General features: G+C 57.6%; 2 protein-coding genes and 1 long non-coding RNA gene across 4 annotated transcripts in view; 1 reads left to right on the top strand and 2 right to left on the bottom strand.

Moving 5' to 3' along the window:
* Positions 1-18,508, bottom strand: part of KBTBD11 (kelch repeat and BTB domain containing 11) — a 24,166-nt gene extending 5,658 nt beyond the window's left edge. Inside the window, exons 1-2 of the mRNA XM_059384333.1 lie at positions 18,412-18,508; positions 85-1,219 (exon numbers count right to left, since the gene is read on the bottom strand). Coding sequence (XP_059240316.1) covers positions 85-411 — 327 coding nt within the window. The 5' untranslated portion in view covers positions 412-1,219; positions 18,412-18,508. The remainder of the gene's footprint in view (positions 1-84; positions 1,220-18,411) is intronic.
* Positions 1-18,861, bottom strand: part of MYOM2 (myomesin 2) — a 126,795-nt gene extending 107,934 nt beyond the window's left edge. Inside the window, exon 1 of the mRNA XM_059384461.1 lies at positions 18,778-18,861. The gene's annotated coding sequence lies outside the window, so the exon portion shown is untranslated. The remainder of the gene's footprint in view (positions 1-18,777) is intronic.
* On the top strand, positions 1,799-8,500 carry LOC132006471 (uncharacterized). 2 transcript variants are annotated; one of them, XR_009401110.1, is made up of 4 exons: positions 1,799-1,998; positions 2,500-2,838; positions 3,108-6,597; positions 6,871-8,500. It is a non-coding gene; the product is annotated as an uncharacterized LOC132006471 (long non-coding RNA). The 2 variants fall into 2 exon arrangements; XR_009401109.1 differs by having other exon boundaries at positions 3,108-8,500.
* Positions 18,862-23,487: the final 4,626 nt, after the last annotated feature.

Genomic DNA, 23,487 nt, shown 5'->3' with positions numbered 1-23,487 from the left:
CTCGGCGGACGCGGGCTCTTCCGGGGACACAGAATCCTCCGGGGACGCGCGCTGCTCGGGGTCCCCGGGCTGCTCGGCGGACGCGGTGGCGGCGCCGCCGACCTCCCACTGCCGCTCCACGACCCGCGGGCCGCTGCGGCGCGAGGGCGGGGAGGACGCTGCGCCTTCCGCCGCGGAGGCGCGAGACTGCGGCGGGGAGCCGTCCCCGGAGCTGAAGCACAGCGACGCGCGGAGACTGCAGGGTGTCTGCGCGTCGGGCGGCTGCAGGCTGCCCTCTCCCGGAGCTGCGGGCGCGCCGCCCCGGCCCCCGGCCTGGCCGCACGCTCCCTGCGCAAAGGCGCCCCCGGCCTCGGCCCCGCGGCCGCGGTCGTCCCCGGGATAGAGGGCGCAGGGGGGCACGGGGTTCTCCATGGGGACGCTTGCTTGCGCCACCGCCGCCGCCGCAGCCGCGCTCAGCACCCCACCATGACCGCGCCCTGACTCGGGCTGCGCAAGGTCGCCCGTGCCTCCGGGGCTTTTCCTGGCCGGCGATCAGATTTCACTGGTGTGTGCACGGTTCCTCCGGCCCCCACACCGCTCCCCTCTGCCGCGAGGAGGAGTGCGTCAGCGCCGTGCAGTCTCAGCTGAACTTCTGACGGAGGCGTGGGCCAGCCCGGGGCCAGGGTCTCCGTGGCTTGGTCCCCAGGCCGGTGCACCGATGCCTCCTCCCGGGAACGCGCCGACGGCCTCCCGGTGATCCGCAGCCCCTTCTCTGCCGCGCGGAGCTAGGGGGAAGGGCTCACAAACAGGGCAGCCCTTTCTTCCTGGGCCAGCGTGGGTCACTTTACTCTCATCCCATCAGTCCCAGCCCTGCATCCCAGGACCAACACGTCCAAGGCCGCTGCCTCTAAACTTCAGACCCGGGATTTGCACTTCGGTCCCTGTGGAGTGCTCCCCCGAGCTTGCTTTTATTTTTAAGACTCTCATTTGTGATCCGGATTTCGATTAGTCTCTATTAGTCTCCTGTCCGGCTTCAGCAGCTCTGCTACCTCTGCATCCACACTGTTCACCCCCCCCCCCCCGCCCCCGGGGAGGGGGCTGTCCATAATTCACTCGCCAGGTGGGTGTTAGAAAAACAGGATTCCTGCAGCAGAAGCGGCCTTCCTCACTCATCCGGCTGGAGCCTCCTCCTTTGTTGGAACATCAGATGTTTCCAGACGGTGTCAGCACACTCTTGTTCCTGTTTGTGGGAGAGAGAGAGCGTGTTTGAGTGTGCACTCTGCAGCAGGGTCACCGTGTGTCAGTGGGGTCTGCCACACTCCCCCACCACTGCCACAGTAGGGGACCCACAGTGGATGGGAAAGGGGACAGTGACTCCTCACTGCTGGAGAGTCAGATGAAGAAGATAAAGAGATCAACTTAGGGATTATTTTCTCTCCTTATTCCTGCCCTGTTTGTGAGGCCCAGGGAGAACCTGGTTCAGGCAAAGAGCTTTAAAAACATCTGGTTTCTCAGCGTTTGGAGGGGAGGGGGCGGGGGGATGGGGGAGCCTGGTGGTGGGGATTATGGAGGGCGCAGACGGCAGGGAGCGCTGGGTATGTGCATAAACAATGAATCTTGGAACACTGAAAAATAAAATAAAATTATTTTAAAAAAATAAAAACATCGGGTTGATCCAAACAAAACTCCTTTTTTATGGGTAAAAAAAGGCAGTCAAAGGTCAACAAATTCCTATTTTCAGCCTAATGGGATGTGTATGTAAAGGATGCTCAGTGGAAAGCACAATGAACCTACTAATTTTACTACTATGTGACAGTTTTCCTACAGTCTTTTCCAGTTGGTTTAAAAACCAAATATTTGGAGAAGGAGCAGAGACACTTCTGTGGACTTGGCCTCGGAGGCTCAGCTCTGGAATCTGTTTGAACCCCTCGCTCTCGGAACGAGCCTCTGAAAAACCTCAGAGAAGCAGTTCTCCAAATAGCCCACATGCAGCCAAAGAAAAGCCAAACCAAGAAAAAAGTATGTGTAAGGCAGATGTGAGCACCTGCAAGGGAAGGATAAAATATAATCTTCCCTAAACTGGCAAAACCTTCTGAGACTCCCCAGCCTGAAAGGGGTCTTAGCAGTCCTAGCATGGACATGAGGGGAGAGTCGAATTGTGTTCTAGCTTCCTAACGAAGGGCATACCGGCAAGAAAAACAGCAAACACAGCTCCATTTTCCATTACTAGCTAGGATGTATTGGCCTCTCGAACGAGACGGGCGTTTCTTAATCAGCTTCCCCCAAAGTCTCCGGATTTCTGCCTGTCCTTCCAAACACTGTCCCCTGAGACTGTCCTTCCAAAGACGGTCCCCTGAGCCTTGCAGCAGCTCAGAGTTGAGCATGTCTACCTGTTCGCCCCTAGCCTCCTGCTGCTGGGTTGCTAAAAACGCTTTCCCATTATTTTAGCAGACGTGTTTTCAAGTTGGAAATGCAAAACCTTCCATTCTCTCTGCCTCTCCTGTCCTCTGTCTTTTCCAGAAATCCTGAAGGGCAGCTTCCGCGGCAGAGCCGCTGCACGGAAGGCCGTGGCCAGGGTGCACGGAAAGGCCAGGGGAGGAAGTGCTGAGCGAGCGGGACGCCTGGCCCACTGGGGCATGTGGGTCGCGGAGAAGCCAGCAGGACAGACTCGCTCTGGTGTTTACTCAGCTGTGGCCCAGCCCTGCTGCGACACCATCTCTGCGCCATCCACCCTGTCCCCAGCCGCCACGCCCAGCGAGGTGGCCATGGACGTGAACCCCGGAGCACAGTGAGGGCGAGCGGCGAAGGCTAGAACCCCAGCACGTGGCCCCCGGGAGGCAGCGGCACTCTGTCCGCGAGGTCATTCCGGGGAAGGTCTGATGAAACTAAGGTGTATTGACATATCTTAGTAAAAACCGCACAGATACAGAGAAGAGGGGTTGTCCGAGTCAGGGGTGGGGGAGACGGGCAAGAGGTCAAAGGGCGCGTGCATACGCGTGTGTGAACCCGGATGTCAGAAACTCGGGGGGCGGGCTGTGAGGAGGCTCGTTCTTTATTTAACACGTCTGTGCACCGCCCAAGACGGTGGACCTCAGAGGACCGACCTAGTCTTTTATTTCTTTCTGTAGCCTGAGAAGAGTCCCAGAACTTCCTGGCTCTTTGGCTGACCTGACGTCAGACTGAATAAAAACCTAAGCCCTCAAGGTTGTCTTCACGTAAATCGCCGCAGACCTAGAGAAGAGCCGTCGATTGGGGCACCTCGCCAAGCTGACGGCTGGCCCGCTGTGTTTGAAAAGAGAGACAGAGCGAGGCCCGTAACGGAGCAGGAGAGAAACCAACACAATCCCAAGTCACCGGGGTCTGAGTTTTTAAAGTTTCTTTCCATGAATTTCTTGACTATTTTTAAAAATGATTGTATGATTTCCTAAGATGGACACTGTTTATGTATCTAAAGTGGATATTAGTTTATTTAAAATTAAATAGGCTTCCTTATAATATAGGTTGTTTAAAAGACTCTTTGTTTTAAATTTTTATGGTCGGCTTTTTGAAAAAACGTGTTTGTTTATAGACCCGGAGTGTCTGAGCTCCTGTAACAGGCAGCGGACCTTGTTGCTCGTGAGGAGTCCCTCTCCCGTGCCGTGCGCGCCCCAGCCAGCCTGTTCCACACACATCGCCATCCACCCTGTTAGGTCCGGAGGCCCCGGGGATGGCGCCTGAACCGGGCCCACCGTGCGCCTTCCCCAACGCCAGAAAGACCCCGTTCTCCCAGGAAACAGCCAATCGTCAGCGTGAGGTTCATGAGCGGAGAAAGCAGTAAGTGCAGGAGCTCTCGTAGAGCCCCAGAAACCTGCAGGGAGCCTCAGGAATTCTGTTTGGTTACAGAACGCGTTGATTTGCGTCAGCTGTTCATACAAACACTGCTTTTCAAGATGATTTCGTCTCCGGGCCCCCGTTACAATGAGTGGGCAGTTCCGGAGGGGCCCGGAGCAGGCGCCCAGGCTGCAGGCACCCCCAGGGCCCGGGTCCCCTTCCCTGGGTACCCATCACGGTGCAGAAGAGACTTGCAGGAGGACCGTCCAAACACCGGGAGCAGCATTTCCGAGGCCAGAGCTGGCCACGGGAAGCGTCAGTCACGAAATATATCTTCGTTCAGAAATGTGGCCCAGTAACGCCGCTGTCCGGCCATGGCAAGCGAGGGGCGTGTGGGGTCTCAGAAGCGTGGGAAGTGGAGCCCGTGGAGTCCGCCTGTGAGAGATCGGTAATGTGCTCCAAGCAGGGAGAGACGCGGTGAGTCAGAGGCCCTGAAGCCCAGGCCGGCCGTGTATCCCGTGGAGTTCAGAAGCCCACGGGGAGGCTGGTGCCATAGTCTGTGGATAATTACAGGAGTGCGGCTGCCCTTCGGTAGACCGAGTGACACCGCTTAGGCTTTATTCCACCCGACGGCAATCTAGAATTCTGTTTTCACGAAGGACCTTTCTAAAAGACCAGATGAGCTGTGACGTGGCCTGACGGCACAGGGGTAGTGAGAACGCGATGGCTAATGTCTCCATCCCGGGCGTGGGGCTGCCCCAGGCAGGTTCTGCGGGGGGCGCGACCATACAGACACGCCAGGGCCTTGCTCTCGTGAGCTCCGCTGCGCAGCAGAGGTAAGGAGAAGGGGCAGCCTCCCCCACATGGCATGATGCCGCCAGCGCACAGCTCCTAGGGCCAGAGCCAGAACTGGAACCAGCACCGGGAGCCCAGGCCCGATGTGTCTGGAAGCGTCGGGTCCGTCACTAGTGCTGACTGTGAGGAAGGTGACTTCAGCGGCATCCGCATGCTGGGGGGACCGAAGCCTCCACGTCTTCCTGAGCCCCGTCCGTGGCCCAGGACAACTGTCCACGGGATCCTAGAAACTGGCAGCCCCGCACCCCATGCTGGGAATAAAGCAGACAGGTGAGCGGGCACCTGCGCTTTCGCGGGCGTTATTAGGGGAGTTACGATCTCGGTAACTTGAGGGGGCGAATCTTCAGCAGGAGATGATGGGAACAAGTAAACTCCTCGGGAATTTCCCGAATAAAAGCTTTACGTAAGAGCTGTTCAAGTCCAGAGTCCAAGGCCCGTGAAGCAGGCAGTGAGCTGCCTGTTCCGAGACACCAGACGCCCCGTGCCTTGTTCCATAGAGCGCGGCCTCAGGTCAGGTCTCTGGCCACCGGGACACGGCAACCTGCCAGCTGACGCAGGAGGAGGAAGGGCCCTGCCTCAGTGGGGCAGAAGTCAAAGGCAGTCTGGTCTTCAGTCTAGAAAAGGAAGCTGGCTCACACAGCACCACCTGGGAGACGGAAGGAGAGGCCCCTGGGTCGAGCCCGGCCTCCAGCCAGGTTCATGCTGGGGCGTCCGAGGTCCCTGAGCTAATCAGTTCCATTTGACACATGAGCTGACTTGCGTGGGGTTCCCCTCCCTGGAAACTGCAGTCTTCCTAACCAAAAACCGGAGCCTGCGTCACAGCACTGCCTTGGGTTTATAAAGAACGCAGCACGGCACAGTTCCTGCCCCCGGGAAGCGTGCACAAGTGGGCATTCCCGCCCTGGCCAGCACCGCACACAGCCTGGACCAGGCCCGAACGAGCGTCGACCATCCCAGCCGTGTCCAGACCGGCCCTGTCGCCAGCACGGCAACTCGGTGGTCCGCGCTCGTGACTCACAGACGAGGACTAGCAGGACGACCACCAGGGCCCTGACTTAGTAAAGGAGAAAATGCTTGATGCCCAGAAATCTCCAGTGACTAGTCTCATAAAACCAAAAAACTTAGCAACAGACCCAAACAACGCCCAAGACTGTTCTAGCTGTTCACCTTGTGAGCAGGCCACCGAGTCCCCAGGGACTGCCTCCTGCTGGGCAGGAATTCAAGAAAGCTGGTGGGAGCCTGGGATGGCAGCCCGAGGTGCCATGTTTGGCAGAGCTGAGCACCCCACTCCACAGGCAGCTCTCGCCTGCTGTGCCAAAGGCTGCACAGTGAGGGGGTCTCTGTGTCCGCACCCTTGGCCATCCCCCGTTACTGCCTGCCGGGAGGGAGTGAAGCGTGTAGAGAGATAAAATTTACAATAACCCAGGTGGACAGCTAGGTCAAAGTTTGTTTGAACGGATTTACTATTCTGCTTTCTTCGTCAGATCATGGTTTGTTTTTTTTTTCCTAATTCAAGAGTTCAGAGATACACAGCACGTTAGAGCTCCAGGACGCACAAGACGTGCCTCTGCTGGTGACGTAATGACCATACGGGGAGGGGAGCAGGAATGGAAGGGCCACTGCAGGCAGCTGAAGGCAGCGCCGCGTGTTCCCCGCTGCAGCGAGAGCCGACATCGCCGGCCGCCGCCGCACCCCCGGTCCTGTGGGCGCCCGAGTCCCAGGCTAGCAGAACTGAACGGACGTGTCTGTGCGGTCCTTCCAGAGACTGTGGCCACGGTGGAGGAGCTCACCGTCTGCTCAAGTCCCTTCGGACACACACTCAGATTATGTTGCAATAGAAGCGTTTGTCCCTGTGGGTCCAGATTCAAGAATTACAGATTTAGCCAAACACACGGCGTCAACACTAAGGTTACAGATAGAATCGCGGAGCATCTGGAAAGAGGCACCTGAATGGTAAGTCCACGCTGCACTTTCTCGCCCTGAGATGCCATGCTGAGCAGTCTGTGTGGGTAGACCCGACTCTCCCGCAGCTAATGTGTTCTGCACATCTGCTGAAATCAAACTGAGTGTCCCCCGGGGATGGAAAGCTGGGATCAGAAAGGAGCAACGACCTGAGCCAAATAAATCCCAGTTTTTCTCAGTCGTTCGACCTGTGAAATCCCCATGGATACCTCAACGTTGACAAATAATTAGCAATCTTCATTCCTTTCCCCATTTATTGGGCAGACGTCTACGGAACACCTACAGTGTAGCAGGAAGTGCACCAGGGACCAGGAGGCACCCAGGAACCCAGCTGATGTGGTCCCAGCCCCCACCAAGGCCCCAGTCTAGGGAGGAAGGCAAGCCTGCAGCCATTCTCTGAGTTCCGAGTGAATGAGAGTCGTGTCATGAAGGACACGCACACAGTTCTGAGAGACAGTGACGGCTGGACTGGATTCTGAGCCTGGGATCAGGAGAGACCCCTCTGAGAACGGGGAACGCACACTGAACCCGAGAGGAGACTCGGAGTGTCGGTGAGATGGGATGCACCAGAGAGCCCAGCAGAGGGGAAATCCTGCGATGGAAACAAGCCTGACCAGTTCTAGAAACAGGAGGAGGCGGGATGCACTGGGGGCTCTGCAGGTCAGTGGACCTGTCACGCCCATGGAGCCACAATGTCTCCTTGACAGTGGAAATCCCTTGGTGGCTGGTGGAGAAGCGAGCGGAGGGTGACCTGGCGGTAACACGATCAGTCCTGGGAGTGAGGATGGCGTGTGTCCTTTTACACAATACGAATCCACGGAGTTGCTTTTAGACTGATTTTGGATCTGCCAAAATTACTCTACCACAAAAAAAGAACTAGATTTACATGTATCTCTATGAATACATTTCAAAAACACAATTTTGCATTTTTGAGGGTTGGTGGTTTGTCATCCCATTCACACACACACACGCACAAAAGAACACTGTGTTTTGGGAAGAAGACGGTGGCAGATGTCGGGTCTAGAGGTTACTTCCCAAGACGGAAGGAAGGAATGGGGTCTCCCACCAAGTCAGTATCATTTATTTTCCTTTAATCTTAAAGCATAAAGGGCAAAAGAAGAAGGCGTGACATCTTTTTAGGATACTTTGTACTTCTTATTACACTATTTATGATGTTTTGCTTTGTTTTTAAATTTAATTTACTTATTTCTGTATTTGAAAGAGAAAGGGAACACAGCAGGGGAGCGGGAAGGGGAGAAGCAGATTCCCTCCGAGCAGGGAGTCCGATGCGGGGCTCGATCCCAGGACCCTGAGATCATGACCTGAGCCGAAGGCAGAGGCTTAATGACCGAGCCATGCAGGCGCCCCTTGTTTACGATGTTTGGAATATTTCACAGTTGATAATTTGAGATGTTGTTCTGTGTGTTTAAATGGCTGCCAGGGGGCGCCTGGGTGGCTCAGTGGGTTAAAGCCTCTGCCTTCAGCTCAGCTCATGGTCCCAGGATCCTGGGATCGAGTCCCATATCGGGCTCTCTGCTCAGCGGGGAGCCTGCTTCCTCCTCTCTCTCTCTCTGCCTGTCTCTCTGCCTGCTTGTGACCTCTCTCTGTCAAATAAATAAATACAAAATCTTTAAAAATAAATAAATAAATAAACAAATAAATGGCTGCCAGTATTTATTAGTTAGTGAGTCCGGCTTAGTCCTAAAAATTGATGGAAGCCACAGCCTCACACATAAGTAATAGGTTCATCTGCAGCGTAGGAATCCCCTTAAGTTGCTTCATTCCTAGTGCTGAGGTTAAGTAACTTATTTGTTACTCATTCGTTAAGTAACTTATTCAAGATGCTTAAAGTTCCAGTGGAATTGAAATATGGCAAAATTAAATAAAAGCTCACCTTTTGTCATCTTTAAAGTTAAGCCCTTGGTTTTATTAAGGAGCCTTGTCCAAGGTCACACCAGTTGCCTACAGAGTTTAATTAAAACCTGTGAAAGCCTGGGGTGCCTGGGCGGCTCAGTCGGTGAAGCGGCAGCCTTCAGCTTGGGTCCTGATCTCAGGGTCCAGGGATCAAGTCCCGCCTCAGGCTCCCTGCTCAGGCGGGAGTCGGCTTCTCCCTCTCCCTCTGCCCCCCCCCCCCAACCACACACACACCCTCTCTCTTTCAAATAAAATCTTAAGGGAAAAAAAAAAGTCCCAACCCAGTGCCTTTTCCACTAATGTCACTCGTTATTCACGGCTGTTGGGACGAGCTGACGAGGAGGGACCCCTTCTCTCCCACGTCTGTTCTCCTCTGGTTTGGCTCCGGCGCCGCGCAGAGCGTCCGTGGTCCCCCTCCCGCCGCGCCTGGGCATCAGCACATCCGCACAGGCCCCCCACGGAGGCAGCGACTTCCCGGGAGCTTCATCCTGGGCCGCGGCCGCTGCTGACCAGGAGCGCGGACTCCGCGAGGCCCGGGGACAAGGCTCACAGCGACCCGGCCCGACGCGCAGAACCGGCCTTCCTGTTGTGGGCAGAGAGATGGCGGGGAGGGACCCTGCGGTGGACCCGAGTGCTCTCACCTCGGGGTGCTCCCAGCCGCGGCGGGGCGCCCGGAGGCAGCTGAACGGCTCACTGACCTCGCACAGGGGCCGCCGCATCCCGCGGAGACGGCAGGCTGTGCCCGAGCCCGGGGGCGCGGCAGGGACCGCTCCACGTCCGGCCGTGCAGGGTCGCCAGGAGAGCGCCCGCGAGGAAGGTTCGCAGCTCCGTCCGGAGGCCGACCGAGGGCGCCTGCTCCCCGGCTGTCTTTGCCAGCCCTGACCATCCGAGCAACAGTGCTCATCAACGAGTCGCCAACCTCTCCATTTGCGCTATGTTTTCTCCGCCTGAGCTTGAAGCTAACGTGAGGGGAGTTCGGGGTGAGAGAGGAAACTGCAGCCTCGCAAAGATGGTGACTTTGGGGGAAAAACAAACAAATCCCGTCGCACTTGGCAAACGCCAACCGCAGTGAGCCATCGGAGTAACTGCGGGGGCTGCGGTTTCCCAGCAAGCCCGTGAGCCCCGGGCAGCAGCCCCCGCCGTCTGCCCAGGGTTCGGAGTTCCGTGAAGACGCGGGAAGTTGCTGAGTGGAAAAGGGGGCTTTGAAGCACCGTGTATCCAACCTTGTAGACATGGGTCAGGCTGGGAGCACCTGCACGGTCCCCTCGGTCCCCACGGCTCCCGCATGACCAGCCGCTTGGACAGGTCATCCAGCACCGCCATGGTGCTCCACGCCTCGGACGGAAACTGCTCCGGAAAAGCAGATTTCAGGACAAAACATTTTGCAAAACATGGGACTCATGAACGGGGGATTTTACCACTCAATTGCATGTAGTCCCGTGCCATCACGAAAAACCATTCTCAGGGTTTCCAAGCATTTGGGAAAAGGCCTCCCTCACGATGCTGAATTTAAAGCCCGAGATCACAAGGTGGCCCATGCCATTTAGAGAGAGAGAGAGAGAGAGCGCGCGCGCGCACAGGGGAAACACACTAAGAAAGACATGGAGGTGGGCGCCTGGTGGGACCGGGCGGCTCAGTCGTAAAGCACTTGCCTTCGGTTCACGATCCCAGGCTCCTGGGACGGAGTCCCACATTGGGCTCCCAGCTCGACAGGGAGCCTGCTTCTCCCTCTCCCTCCCCCTGCTTATGTTCTCTCTCTGTCAAATGAATAAGTAAAATCTTTAAAAAAAACAAAGACACTGAGAAAAGTGCCAAAAAGTCTAAAAGCCTTGTGGATGTGTGACTTCTTTTTTCATAATTTTTGGTGTCTTCGAACCACCTCTCCTCGAGGTGTACTACTGTCAGGATTAGAAAACTCACACACACGCCCCTCTGTGTCTACGTGTGTACGCACTCATGCCCGTGTGTACACACTTATGTGAGCACATGCATATGTGTGTGTCTATGTACAAAATAAAACCACGCTGGGTCCGGCCGGGCCCCTGAGCAGACAGGCATACAGTGAAGAAAGGATCGCACCCTCCTAAGGGCCAGGATTTCAGGAACATTGTCCTGAGAATGACGCATCACTTTTAAGAGTCAAATTTTGCTAAATCTTAGGCGTGACTTGGGCCGCACGTTTGCAGAGAAAACATGCAAACCTAAATCCTGCTGAACCGGAGAGCCTCCAGCCCCAGAACCTGTTCCCAGGCTCGGGACGTTGGGGCCCCCAAGAGCACCGGCTCCCTGCCTTTCCCAGAAACAAGCGAAACAGAGTCCTTGGGGTCAAGGCACTACGCAGGGCCCCACAGCCAAGGCACGCGGTGCTGGGCTGGAGCCAGGATCCTACTGCGCCTTCCGTATCTCCAGGCCCTATCTCGAGTCCAGGAATGTCTGAGATCCAACTCTTTCTCAAGATGCCTACAAATCCCTTGACAGTGCAGCAGACTGCCCAGGCGACCCGTGGGTGTGGTCTGCAGCCTGGCGGGGTCAGCCCGGCAGTCCCCCGGTGCTCATCTGCTGGGGCTGGAGCCCCTGAGAACGGGAAGAGCAGGAGCAGCGGGCAAGGGCGCTGCCCTGTCTCCGAGCCTCGTCCTGCTCGCTGCCGATCCCAACCCCGCGGGTCGGGGGTTCCAGGTGCAGGACAAGTGCCTCTCAGCTCACACTCTTGGGTCAGGAGACACCAAGGCCACCACGAACCCACAGCCCACGGCCACGTCCAAGCAGCATGAGACTCTGGACTGCAGTGCCCCTACGAAGGCCTGAGCCCCGTGTGGACACACCCTGAGCCAGGGGTCCCGTCGGTGGGTCACAGCCTTTGCTACATCAACTGGGCCTGTGTCCTCTCTCAGGATTTCTCCTCGAAATGTGGAACCTTCCAGAAGGACTTAACAGTGGAGTAAACATGACGAGCGTTGGCACTAAGACGCGTCCTGGTGATGCCTGTCCGCACAAACAGACAGTCCTGCACAGTCCGTCCTGCCTTCTTGAGAACGATAACTCCGGAGCCAGAACCATTTAGCCCGACGTCCATATTCCGTCCGTGGGACTCCCGTCTGCCCTGGAAGGGCAGGAGTGTGCACAGGGGTCAGCCCGCGCCCAGCACAGTGTGACGTGAGCTATTGCCAGACGCACTCCACACAGGCCATGCTGCCCAGGATGGGGGACCAGAGCTCCCGTCTGCACCACGAACCCCACCCCCGTGAGGACACGGGAGCACCGTCCCCCGGCAGACGAGGCCTCTACACCTGAGCTGCCTCATGCTCTTCATCAGGGTCAAGTTCTTTTTCATCATTTAGTCACACAGTCATTCAACAAACGTCTGATAATACAAGCCTACTAATGCCAGGCCCACGTGTAGGCCAAGCAGAGCACAGGGAACAGGACACAGGAATCCTGGCACACAGGTTCCCGTCGCAGCAGGGACGCCTACCCCACATCAGCCCCCTTGCCCACCCAGTGTGACTCAGGGGGAGGCAGGTGCGGAACTGGCTTCCTGGGGCTCCTAGTCCTGGCAGGGCCGTGACAGACACACCCCAGCCGTTAGAACCAGGGACCAAGGGAATGATCACAGACAGGGGACAGGTTGTGGGGGGACAGGCCTGCTCTGGCCCACCCAGGGACCCTCCCCGGAGGAAGCGGTGTAGTTGGGGGCAAACAGGCAGAGCAGACCTTGAGAGGAAGCCGGCAGGGCAGAACAGGCCCTGGGCCCCTCACGGAGGGAGCTGCTGGTGGACGGCGAGGAGCCGGAGCTGGACGGAGGCACAGGCGGATCATGGGGGCCCGTGGTCCCTCCCGAGGTGGCCGCCCCTGCAGCTCATCCCGCGCTGTCCCCAGCAGGTGAGGCTGACCCCCAGCGTCGGTCCTCCTGACCCGACGCCGCCACAGGGAAGGGAGCCCGCACGACAAAGGGCAGTACAGCTGGTCCTGGTTCTCCCCCTCGGAGGACTCGCACCCCGGACCCCTGCCCCACCGTGCGGACATGGGGGACACCGGAGGGTCCCGGGGGAGAGGCCGCACGGACAACCTGCCATGCCCCGTGTCGGGCGCCCCGCCCGGGGTTTGGAAGCAGGAGCACCCCTCGGAGAGGTCACCTGCGCTGCCCTCGGTGGAGGGAGGCCCGGAGAGCCGTCCCCCCATGACGCTGCCCAGATGTGGGAGCCGCAGACACGCAGCTGTGCTGGTGGGGGGCAGTCGGCAATGACCCAGAGCGCCCGTGCAGGGGTGGCTGCAGCACACACTGCCGCAGAGTGGGGCGGCGGGCTCGGCCGGAGGCACCGCCAGGAGCCGTGACTCCCGCAGCTCCCACCGCTGTCAGGGCGCGTGGGGTGGCCAGGCCTGCGCTCCGGGACCCCCGCTCCGCCGGCACAGAGGCTCGCGGGCTGCTGCTGGGGTCGCCCTCGGCAGCTCTGATCCAGTGAGGGGGGCAGGGGTGAGGCAGGTGTTCTCCTTGCTCTCAAGGGAGATGTGGGAGACACATAAAGGAAGCAAGCCTTTCGGGGGCCGGGGTTGGAAGTAAAACCGGCTCCTGTTGGTGGGGGCTGCAGGGCTGTCGACCAGCAAAGGAGCTTCGGGGAAACAATCACATCCGGGGGGCACTCGCCCTCTGTGAGAGCCTCCGAATATCGGCAGGGGGCGGGGGGGACGCTCAACCAGAGTGAGGCCGCTCGGACGCTCTCGAGGGCAGACTCAGTCAACCACAGCTTTTAGAATTTTCAGGACTTTCCACGGCAGTGGGGCAAAGTGGTGGCAAAGGCCCGGGGACGTGACCTTTGCAGGCAGGGCTTTGGTCGGTTGGCGCGAGGCCAAGAGAGCCACGGAAAACCCGCCAGGCCTGTCAGCCCACCACACCGGAGGAGCTACTGCGTGGGCCCCAGACAGCACAGGAGGAAAACAGGAAACGGGCTGAGAAAACCATCAGCGGCAAACACTGGCCACTTCTTATGGAAAAGAAAGAACTGGGAAGGGAGAGCCAGGAATCCAGAGGGCAGAGCCAAGAGCGCTGGAAAGTCATGCCCAGGAATGAGACTAGAACCTGGTCCAGGAACCACCCCGTCCGCCGGCTGCAGTGCACCTTCCCCGCCTGGCTTGGGAATAGGACAGTGCCCGCAATGATGCATTTTCCGTGTCCACGTGGCTGGGCACCGGGGCCAGACGCTCCCTCGAGCACCAGTCTATACTTGCTGAGAACGTGACGGGTTAGAGGGGCTCACATTTAAATCCGTAGACTCGGCTAAGACAGATCCCCCACGGTGCAGGGGGCCTCATCCAGTCGGTTGAAGGCTGGAGCGGAGGAAAGGCTGAGACCCCCAGGAAGAGAGAATCCTGCTCTGGACGGCCTTAGGGTCCAGCGGCCACACCAGCTCTTCTGTGGAAGGGCTCTCGCCAGGAGCACGGCCTGTGGACTGCACACCGGCCAGCCCGTGATCACAGAGGCCGATACCTGCCCATAAGTGAACCTCTCTGTGCCCAAACACGGACACCCTGCTGGTTCCAACACAAGGTTCTGCTGCTGTAGTCCAATCCCTGCCCATCACGGCCGCTGGATGTCTGGGGCAGACAGCGCCTCTCCTCGGTGTGGGCGTCTTTGTATGAGGAATGAGCTCAAGGACTAGGGCCCAGGGGGCCTGCTGTCCCCGATGAGATCGTGCGGACTGAGCCTGAGGCCATGGCAGGGTGAGATTTGGGGGCTGGACCGGGAGTCGTGCCACTGCACATGGGAGGGATGTGGATTTAGTGCCAAGAGGATGGGGTGTGGATGGGGTGTGGCAGACGGTGTTTTCCAAAGATGGCCCCACGGACATGCCCCACCCAGCATGATCTCCTCACAAGGAGCGGGCATTCCTCCAAGGAGGGGAGGGCCACGTTCCCTTCCCGTGACCCAGGCAGGCCGGAAACTGCCGAAAGTGCCGCAACGTGACTTCTAAGCCTCGTTTAGGAAAGGGGGGGCTCACACAACCCTATCTGCTCGGGACACAGTCCTGGGGAGCCGTGCCCCAGCATGGAAGCATTCCTGCACACAGACGCTGCTGGGCAGGGGAGGGCCCCCGGAGTGGCCATAGAGACAGACAGACAGACAGGCTCCCGGGGCCCCAGCTGCTCCAGCCCCCACCTGATGGCGTGAGGCTGGTCTGGAGCCCAGACACCAGAGACCAAGAGCCTCAGGGTGGTCCCAGCTCTCATCCTTCAGACCAGCCCATGTCCTGCACAGTGGCACAGAGCTGAGCTGCCCCACGGAGACCCACTCAGACTGTAGACCTGAGTAAATGGGTTTGAAGCCACTCCCTTAGTCTGCTCCAGCTGCTATCACAAACATACCATGGCTTTAATGGCTTGTAAACAACAGACTCTGAATTCTCACTGCTCTGGGGGCTGGGCAGTTCTAGATCGGGGGCCCGGCATGGCTGTCTGAGGGTCCTCCCCACTGGCCGACTTGTTGCTGTGTTCTCACACAGCTGAGGGTAGAAAGAGGGCGGCTCACACCTGTCTCTTCTCAATAGGGCACTAACCCCGTTCAGGAGGGCACCATCCTCATGACCCAATGGCCCCCACAGGCCCCATCTCCAAATACCATCGCACAGGGGCTACAGTTTCACATGCCTTCATGGGGGACTTAAGGGACACCCTTAAGGGTGTCACAGCCAAGGCTCTCACAGCCCATATGGAGAACTGTGGGTTGCAGCTTTGACAACGGGAAGCCATTAACCACCCCCATGTCAGCTCTGTTTGTAAATGACCACCTGACCACAGCATGAGAAACTGACCAGAGGGGACAAGAGTGATGTCCAGCACCCCACCCGGGGACAAATGCTACCGTGAAAGCAATAGGCAATGGTGGCTCCAAGGTAGCAGGGTCAGGGAGCACACACACAAAGGATTCCAGTCTCAGACTTTATCATACAACAGCAAGAAGAGCGTTAAACTGGCACTGATCATCCCTCTTCATGATTTCCCTTTATGATTCAGTAGGTCTCGGTTCTGTAGAATTAATCCACATCCTACTCCAACAAATCCTAAAGCATAAAGCCCCATCAGCTTACTTAAAGGGAAAAACACAATTAATTGAGGATTAACATTATATTAAGTTACAGATTATGACTCTCTGCTCTAGGTGCTCCTCCCTGGCTTTCCTTCAGTTTTTCTGTGTGTCCTGTTCCTCACCACAGGGCCTTTGCATATGATTTCCCCTGGAACTCTCCTCAGGCACTCTCATCCTTCTGACCTATGCTTTCGTAGTTTATTCCTTTCCTTCAGAGCAGGTGGGTTGTTACTACAGGTGAACTTACACGGTCCCACGCTTACCACCTTTCACCTTGTAGAGTCTCGGCCGCAAGAAGTGGGGACTGAGTCTACTTCACTTGCCGTTCTATTGCTAGCACCTAGAATGGTGCCCGACCCACGGAGTCACTCAAAAACTATTTGCAAAAGAAGGAAATTAATTTTTAATCGGTCAACCATTGCACAAGAAATAGGATGGCTTCAACTTCCAAGGCACTGTTTATTTTAATATCCTTTCTAGCAGGAGCCAGGTTCTTGGCAAAAGATAAACTCCTAGAAGTTTTTATTTTATTCCAAAAGTTACTGCTGCTCTGTTTGAACTATATTGCAAATATGCACTGGATACGGACACTATAATTTTAGCATAATTATAATAATTGCAAGAGAAAAACCCCAGTCAGGGCCACAGTGGAGACGGTAATCGCTTGAACTCCAGAGAAGAGCAGATATGACTCTAAGTCACCAGGGGCAGATGTGCAAAATGGCACAGCGGGTTTCTGATCTGCAAGCAGAAGGCCCCGCCGGGCACCTCCGAGGCCCACTGAGGCAGCCATCTTCATGGGTCACACAGCTCAGATGTAGGGAAGCTTGGGGGCACTGCAGCTGCCTAAGTGATTCCAGATGCCTTGCAAAGCTCTTCTTACTGAGCAATTTATGCTGTTGGCATTTAGAAAACAACAGAAATATGATTCCAGATGGAGGCGTTCAGAGCTTGGAGAGCCTGTTTTTTGGTACAGGAACAAAGACTCCAAAGGTGTATTTCAAGCTAAAAAGAGACCTTCACCTTCCCAGTGCCAAAGCTGCTGCTTGTATGGGGACCCACGGAAGTAAAGTCAGACGTAAGGGGGACCGTCTAGAAAGATCGCCACAATTCCAGATCCTTCCACCCTCCTGCTAACGCACAACGCGGTCAGAGGGTCAAGGTAGGGCCTTTCTTGAACGAATGCCCAGATTATCAGAAAGGCGAGAGGGCCATATACAGAGTTGCCCAGCCTGGAGGCTAAGATCCACAAGATTCCACTTCTGTTCTCCCCTCCCAAACCAAGACTGCTTTAAATACAGGCAAAATCTTCTAACTCTTCTCATTGTGTTCTAATTATATTATCAGCAATGTCTGCACAGTTGACACTAAGAGCTCAAAACTTTTAATCTCATTAAAATTTTTGCTTAGTTATCCCCTGAAGAGACAGTTGGAATAACAATTACCATAAATTTGCAGACAATGGCCGGTCCCTGGCAGAAATCTGAAGGCAGGGGAAGCTGTCTTCTGTGGGTTTGGGGTAGGGAGAGGGGTATTCTAATAATAGGACGCCATTAGCTCAGGATGAAAGGCTCAAGGGCACCGTTGGCATCCATTAGGAGTTCCTAATTAGAGTCTGAGTAGCTGCCACTTAATGAGATGGAGGGAAGTGGCCAGAGAACAGGCTGGGAACAGGGCGAACCCTTCATTCCCTGGATGCTCCAGCGGGATGAACAAGAGTTTAAGACCTGCTGGTCACGAGCCTTTAGTGGTTTGAGCAGAAATGCAGCGTCTTACCAAACTGGCTTGTTCTTTTTCTTGGCCCTTAGAATAAATATGGGGGGGGGGGAGTAGAGTTTGAAAATTTGGTTTTGTAGAAAATTAAGAGATGGTGGAATTATTTAGAACTCCCCTGATTTAACGTTATGGCCGCAGTCCCTCCAGAGCTAGGGACCCTCCCCGCAAGAACTGCGCGGGCCGTGCAGGAGGCAGGGGTCGCCAGCACGTGGGGGTGCCCACGGGGCGGGCAGCGAGGCTGGCACCGAAACTCCCTCCAGACGTGTTCCGGGCGACGGCGCGGGTGAGCCGGTCGCTCGCAGCCCGCACCCGCCGCCCCATCGTGATGTCGCCCCATCGTGATGTCGGGCACGTTCGCACTGGCCACCAGCGGAGGCGCCCGGCGGCCTGGCTCGGTGCCGGGGTAAGCCCCCCGCCCCCACGAGCCGCGGCGGAGGCCGGCGAACCCCGGGCGGCTCGGGGTCCTCAAGGGCGGCCACAGGGCGCAGAGCGGCCGAACGAGGAGAACGGGCAACGCGCCGTGGACGTGGGTCCCGTCTCCCCGCGTCCCGGTCCCGGTCCCGGTCCCGGAGGGCCCTCTCTCCCGCCTCCTGCGGCCCCGCGACCCGCGCGCTTCCGAGGCGCAGCGCGCAGGCCCGGGCCAGCCCCCGAGAACGCGCGGACCCCGGCCGTGCCAGCAGCAAACGTGGCCACGGCGCCCCACGCCCCTCCCCGAGCGCCTGTTCCCCCCGCGGTCACCGCGAGGGCAGCGCAGGGGCTCGTCGTCCTCGGGACGCGGCGCGGCTGCCGAGCCCCACCCGCGGCACCCCCTTCCCGGGGCAGTCCTCGCGGATCGGCCGCCCACCCCCACGCCGGCGCCCCCGGGGCCGAGACCGCCGCCCGCCCTCTGCCCGCACCTCCGCCGGGGAGGACCGCCCCCGCCGCCCCCGCCGCCTCCCCCAGCTCGGCAGCCACCCCCTCGCCACTCGGGCTTCCCCGACCCTGCGCCTCCGGGGACGTTCGGCCCCCGCCTTCCGTCCTCGGGGGCCCTCCCCTACCTCGCCGCTCTGCGACGCGCCCGCCACCCCCGCGCCCACCCGAGCCGGGACTCCGAGCCCCGGTCGGGGGTCTCCGGCGCGCATGCGCGCGGCCCTCTTCCCGCGCACCTGTGCGAGCGCCGGAGGCGGGGCGGTCGCCTCCGCGCACCTGTGCGAGCGCCCCGCGGGCTCCCCGGCATCCTCCCGCGCGCCATCCGGCGCCCGGGGGGGGGGCCTTCCGGCCCTTCCCGCGCCCCCCAGAGCGCCCGGGCTGTTCCGGCGCCGCCAGGCCCGCGCGGCGAGTCCCCCTGCGCCCTCGCCCCCGGGACGCGCGCTCCCCCAGCCCGCCGCGGGGCGGACGGCGGGGGCCCGGCACTGGGCACTCACCTCGGCCTCGGAGGCCCAGCCGCTCCGCCGAGCGCGCCCAGGCTTCGAGCCGCGGGGGCCGGAGCGGCCGCCGCCTCCGCCGGGCGCGCGTGCACACGGGCGCGCAGCCTCCGGGCTGGAGCGCGAGCCCGCGCCGCCCCTGCCCGCTCCGGGGACGGAGCCGCTCCGCGCGGGGCCGTCCTCCGCCCGCCGCCCGCTTAACCCTTTCCGCAGCCGCGGCAGCTCCTGCAGATGCGGGCGCTCCGGGCGTGCAGAGCGGCGCCGCCTGGGTACCCACGACGGCCCCACGCGGAGGGGCGCCGACGGCGAGGTGGACCCCGGTGCGCCTCGCGAATACTGCTTGCACCCCCCAGCCACCCCACAGGAAGCGAAACCAGGTTCCCGCCGGCGCGCGGGGGTCTCTGCCTGAGGCCACGCTCTTTTGTGTCCAGCTGCCCCTCCCCCGCCCATCCTCTGCCAAACCCTGAGATAATGGGCTGGAGTGTGCGTGTATTTTGTGCGGGAAATTAGAGACGCGTTGTTGACATATGCAGTGATTGAAAACCTGTCGCCTGTAGATTCCAGAATGAAAAAGAAAAACGTTCATCGCGCTGCAGGAAACGCGGAAACTTGTTGTGTCCAGCAGTGTGGCCTCAAGCATCCCCAGCTGCCTTCGGCCCCGGCTGCGCCCGCAGCCACCGGGCCGGCTTGTCGGGGCCTCAGGGAAAAGCGGACAGCAAGCTCCGGGAGAGCTGCCCACGGACGGGGAAGACATTTCCACTGACTTCAGCGGCTTTTTATTCCTGCATACAGCTGCTTCCTGCCGGGGTCAGTTCTAGTTAACACCGGGCCCCCAGGGTCAATGCTATTTTTAAAGGTTTTGTGCAAAATAAGGTTGATTAGATTTCCACAGGCACAGAGGGCCTCAGACTCTGCTTTGTTTCAAGTGTTGCCTCTGACAGTCTTTGCCAGCTTACTGTGCTAGGAGGCTTTTGGATTTCCGACCAGGGCTAAGACTATGAGAACATCCTGAATTCACTCAGTGGCCAACCAGAACACGCCAGGATTTGGATCCACGGCAGCGGAAACCAAGCAAACCACTGGGGTACGCATTTTTACAGCATTGGTTAACTCTAGCAGGAACATCTTCTGGGGGCTGACATCATTCCCATCATGGCCCATGTGAATTTTGTTCTGTTCACTCCAGAAATACTCCAAAATCTGGGGTCTTTTCAGTGATGTCTGTTCACCTTCACGTGGAGCCCGTGTCACTAGCTCACCCTTCCCCACTGACCAGAGACGCCTGGAATACAGTTCCGTTTCCCCAGCTGGGCCTGTAGGCCTCACTCCCGGGCTTTCTCAGAGGAGCTTTCAGCCGACCCACAGAGTCAGAGCTCCGCGTGGCTTCCCCACACACTTGTGCGGGTCAGTGTCCAGTGGCCACTAGCTTTCCCCAACCACTGGTACTCTTGCCACTGAAGTACTGGCCCATCTCCTCCACCACTCGGAAAACTTCGGTCATGTGTCATAATTAGTTTTTCTTTTCACTTCACAACGCTTCGCTTGCCATATTCTAGATTCTCGGTAGATGTTTACTGAATGAAAGAAAAAGTAAATGAATTAACTGAAAATATCCATCCATTCCCTACACCATCTGGCAGATAAGGTGTGTGGGGAGCCCCATCCATTTTCAGACTGTACATGTCTTATTTTAAAAAACATACTAGGGCCCCAGTATGGTCGATGGGAATTGTAGAGGAACGATCCATTCACTTAATGAGTTCCGTCAAACTACAGGGACCTCCAGAGCGCCTGAAACCGAACGTGGAACATAACAACATCAAGAAGACGGACTTAACTTAAACATTCAATAACATCTATTTTAAGAGTACTTCGAGAATAGTATTTTACTATTTTCAATTTTCCACGGCTCAGAAAGAGCCAAATCGTGCACGGCAGTTCTGAGGAAATGTACAAATACATCACGGCAGAGCTGTGGAGAGTGTAAGTGACACTCATAACTGTCCTGGGTAGGACGGTCGGCAACCCCCTGAATGCTGGGGTCTATGCAGCCTGCGCTCCAGGCCTGGGGGACTCTGAACCCCATTTGGAAGCTGCGTGGAGAAACCGCAAGAGCACGGCCTTGGAATTCGGCAGGCTGGATCTCAGAGCCCCATCCCACCATCTGCAAGTCTTGAGAATTTTGAACAAGAGAACTGACCTCTCCGTGCTCCGCTCTCCACTTCTGTAGGTGGGGGACGTGACTATTCCCCCCCGGCGGGGACACACCGAGGTGATTCCGGCAGTGCTCTCAGCGCTGCGTGTCCTAAGTGCAGGCACAGGCCAACTGCACTCCTCACTCCTGTTTGGAGTCCGTCCCCTCCGCCGGATGACTGTCAGCAAACGCACTCGAGCTCTCCAGTTCTGGACTCCCCCAGACTGGGTTCCTCATGCACGCGCAGGGCTTAGACATAGATGAGGTACATGGCTGTCACTGAGTCACCAGTTCTGAGCCCTGTTAGGACGTGAGATACCGTTTTCCTACTGGTGCTGTTACCAGAAAGCATATAATTTCCCCCAAAGGTTTTAATAGCCCGTAAGAGTTTATGCATTCCTGCCTTCCAAAAAAAAAAAAAGCAATTAAACTCCACTAACTGTCAGGAATTGATCCAATTGCTACAAAGTACTTTGAGTCCCTTGGCATGAAAAATTAATTAGAATAGCCTGCGTGGGTGTGGGAACAACACTCCGTGCTTCATGTAAAACGTCTGCCCACGCTGTGCCAACGTGAGGCCGTCTCCTCCACCGGCCTCCCTAAAATTCCCCTTTCCCCACCGCGACGGCCCCCTTCGTCTCTGATGGACTGGGGGCCACTGACACTGTTGGGAAAGCTACATCTTGAATATTGTGAAGTTCTTTCCCTCGTGTCTTGAGTTTTCCCAAGTCTCTAATTAGCAGCGTCTGAGAAATTTACACTCGAGAGAGTACGCGCCTACGTCCCCCGAAATACTGCCGACGAGGGAGGAGGACTTGTACGCGCGCACTGACCGCGTGCTGCTGACGTCACCCGGACTTGCATGTTACAGACGCCCCCGGCGTAGGATGATACCTGGAGCCCCTGATTTGAACGGGACAACCGAGACCCGTCTTTTTCACCTTCTAGAGCAAGTCGTGACCACAGCTTGCCCAGTCCACGGGAGGGTGATGCCTTGTTGTACTGAATGCCTCCCTCCCGCTGTCCTCCATCACACTCCGCGGGATGCTGGCACCTGGCCTGTCCCTTCCTTCACTCAGCTGCAGGCCACCAGGAGGCCATGAATCTTTGTCACAGGAGTCGATGCGGCAGCCACTAAGAGACCATTAAGCTCATGAGTGCTGATACTGGTAAAACTTCTTTTGGAAAAGATGTAAAAATTTAACAGTTATTTTAAAATATTTTCAAGGTATGTGTTCATAGTGTCAGAGCAAATTACTTGCAATGAAATCTGATTTCACCTAAGTCTACGTGGTAGTACGTTCATGCGTAAGCGTACGCATACTTGTGCAGAACACCTGGTGTAGATGCGCCCGCACCACGCCGGAGCTGGGAATGTCTCCCTTCTGCCATGCAGGAAGGTGGCCTCCGGAGAGTTTAGTGTAACTCATCTGACGCGTGGTGGGTCGGGGATTTTCACCCCGTCCAGCCCCAAAGCCCTTCCTCACAGTGAGGCACGGTCTTCTCGAATGAATCAATCTAATCTTCGGAGGAAACATCAAGAAGGCTGATGAGCACGAAGGTTCTTATGGGCTAGGTTGTGCCTCGCTCCCCACAGAGATCTGCTGGAGTCCTAACCCCTTGGTAACTCAGAAGGGGACCCTATTTGGGGAAGGCAGCCAACCAAACATGAGGCCATCAGGGTGGGCCCTGGTGTGTGACGAGTGTCCTTCCAGGAGGAGGTTCGGTCCCAGGTGTGGACAGACGCAGGTAGGAATGACGGATGCCAGGGACGCCAGGAACCGGAGGCCCAGGTCCTCTGACAGCCCTCGGACGGCGTGGCCCGTGACACAGGGGTGTCAGCCTGGCCTCAGGACCACGGGAGCGTCCAAATCTGTGGTCTACGTCCCTCCTCACCCCTAGATGGTGCTGACTCCGGGCAGCCCCAGGAAACTGACACAGAGGTTTCTCGTCTTCTCTGTGCAGGCCGTGCCTTCCAAGGAGTCCGCCGCGAGCAGTCAGGGGTTTGGGTTCTTATTTGACATTGATTGTGGACGGGCCTTTCTAAAATGCAGTAAAAATGAATTGGTAGAAAAAGGAGGATTTAGAAACGACGTACGAAATCCGAAGCCATTTCCTTCATATGAAGCTAGAGGGGCCTAGACCCGGTCTGTGCCCAGCACGCCGCACGCCGCGTCCGGTGGGGTTCTGGGAGGCGGCCGTGGCCCGGGCTGTCCCCTCGACCACGGACAGCTCCAGAGCCCACCTGCTGACACGCGGGCGGCCGGCTGGTCCTCGCGAAGCCCCAGACCACAGCACTCAGAGTGGACACGGGTGGACGTCTCCTGCCCACTTTTTCCAGACGATGTCTTCTTCTGGAATCAGGCAATGCACTTGTGAAAACTAGTCTGGGGCGAAGGGAGGGATGTGTGAACCTGGTTCTCATCGCCGGTGAATCTTTGCAGAATCGAACAGCCTTCCACCAGACGGCTCTTCCCTGCTGCTCTCTGGAATTCCGGGGGGCGCCCGGAAGCCAC

The sequence above is a fragment of the Mustela nigripes genome, chromosome 18, assembly GCF_022355385.1.
Source record: "Mustela nigripes isolate SB6536 chromosome 18, MUSNIG.SB6536, whole genome shotgun sequence".
NCBI classification, from domain to species: domain Eukaryota; kingdom Metazoa; phylum Chordata; class Mammalia; order Carnivora; family Mustelidae; genus Mustela; species Mustela nigripes.
The sequence above is the reverse complement of the archived record's forward strand: the minus strand, read 5'-3'. Positions and strand labels throughout refer to the sequence as shown.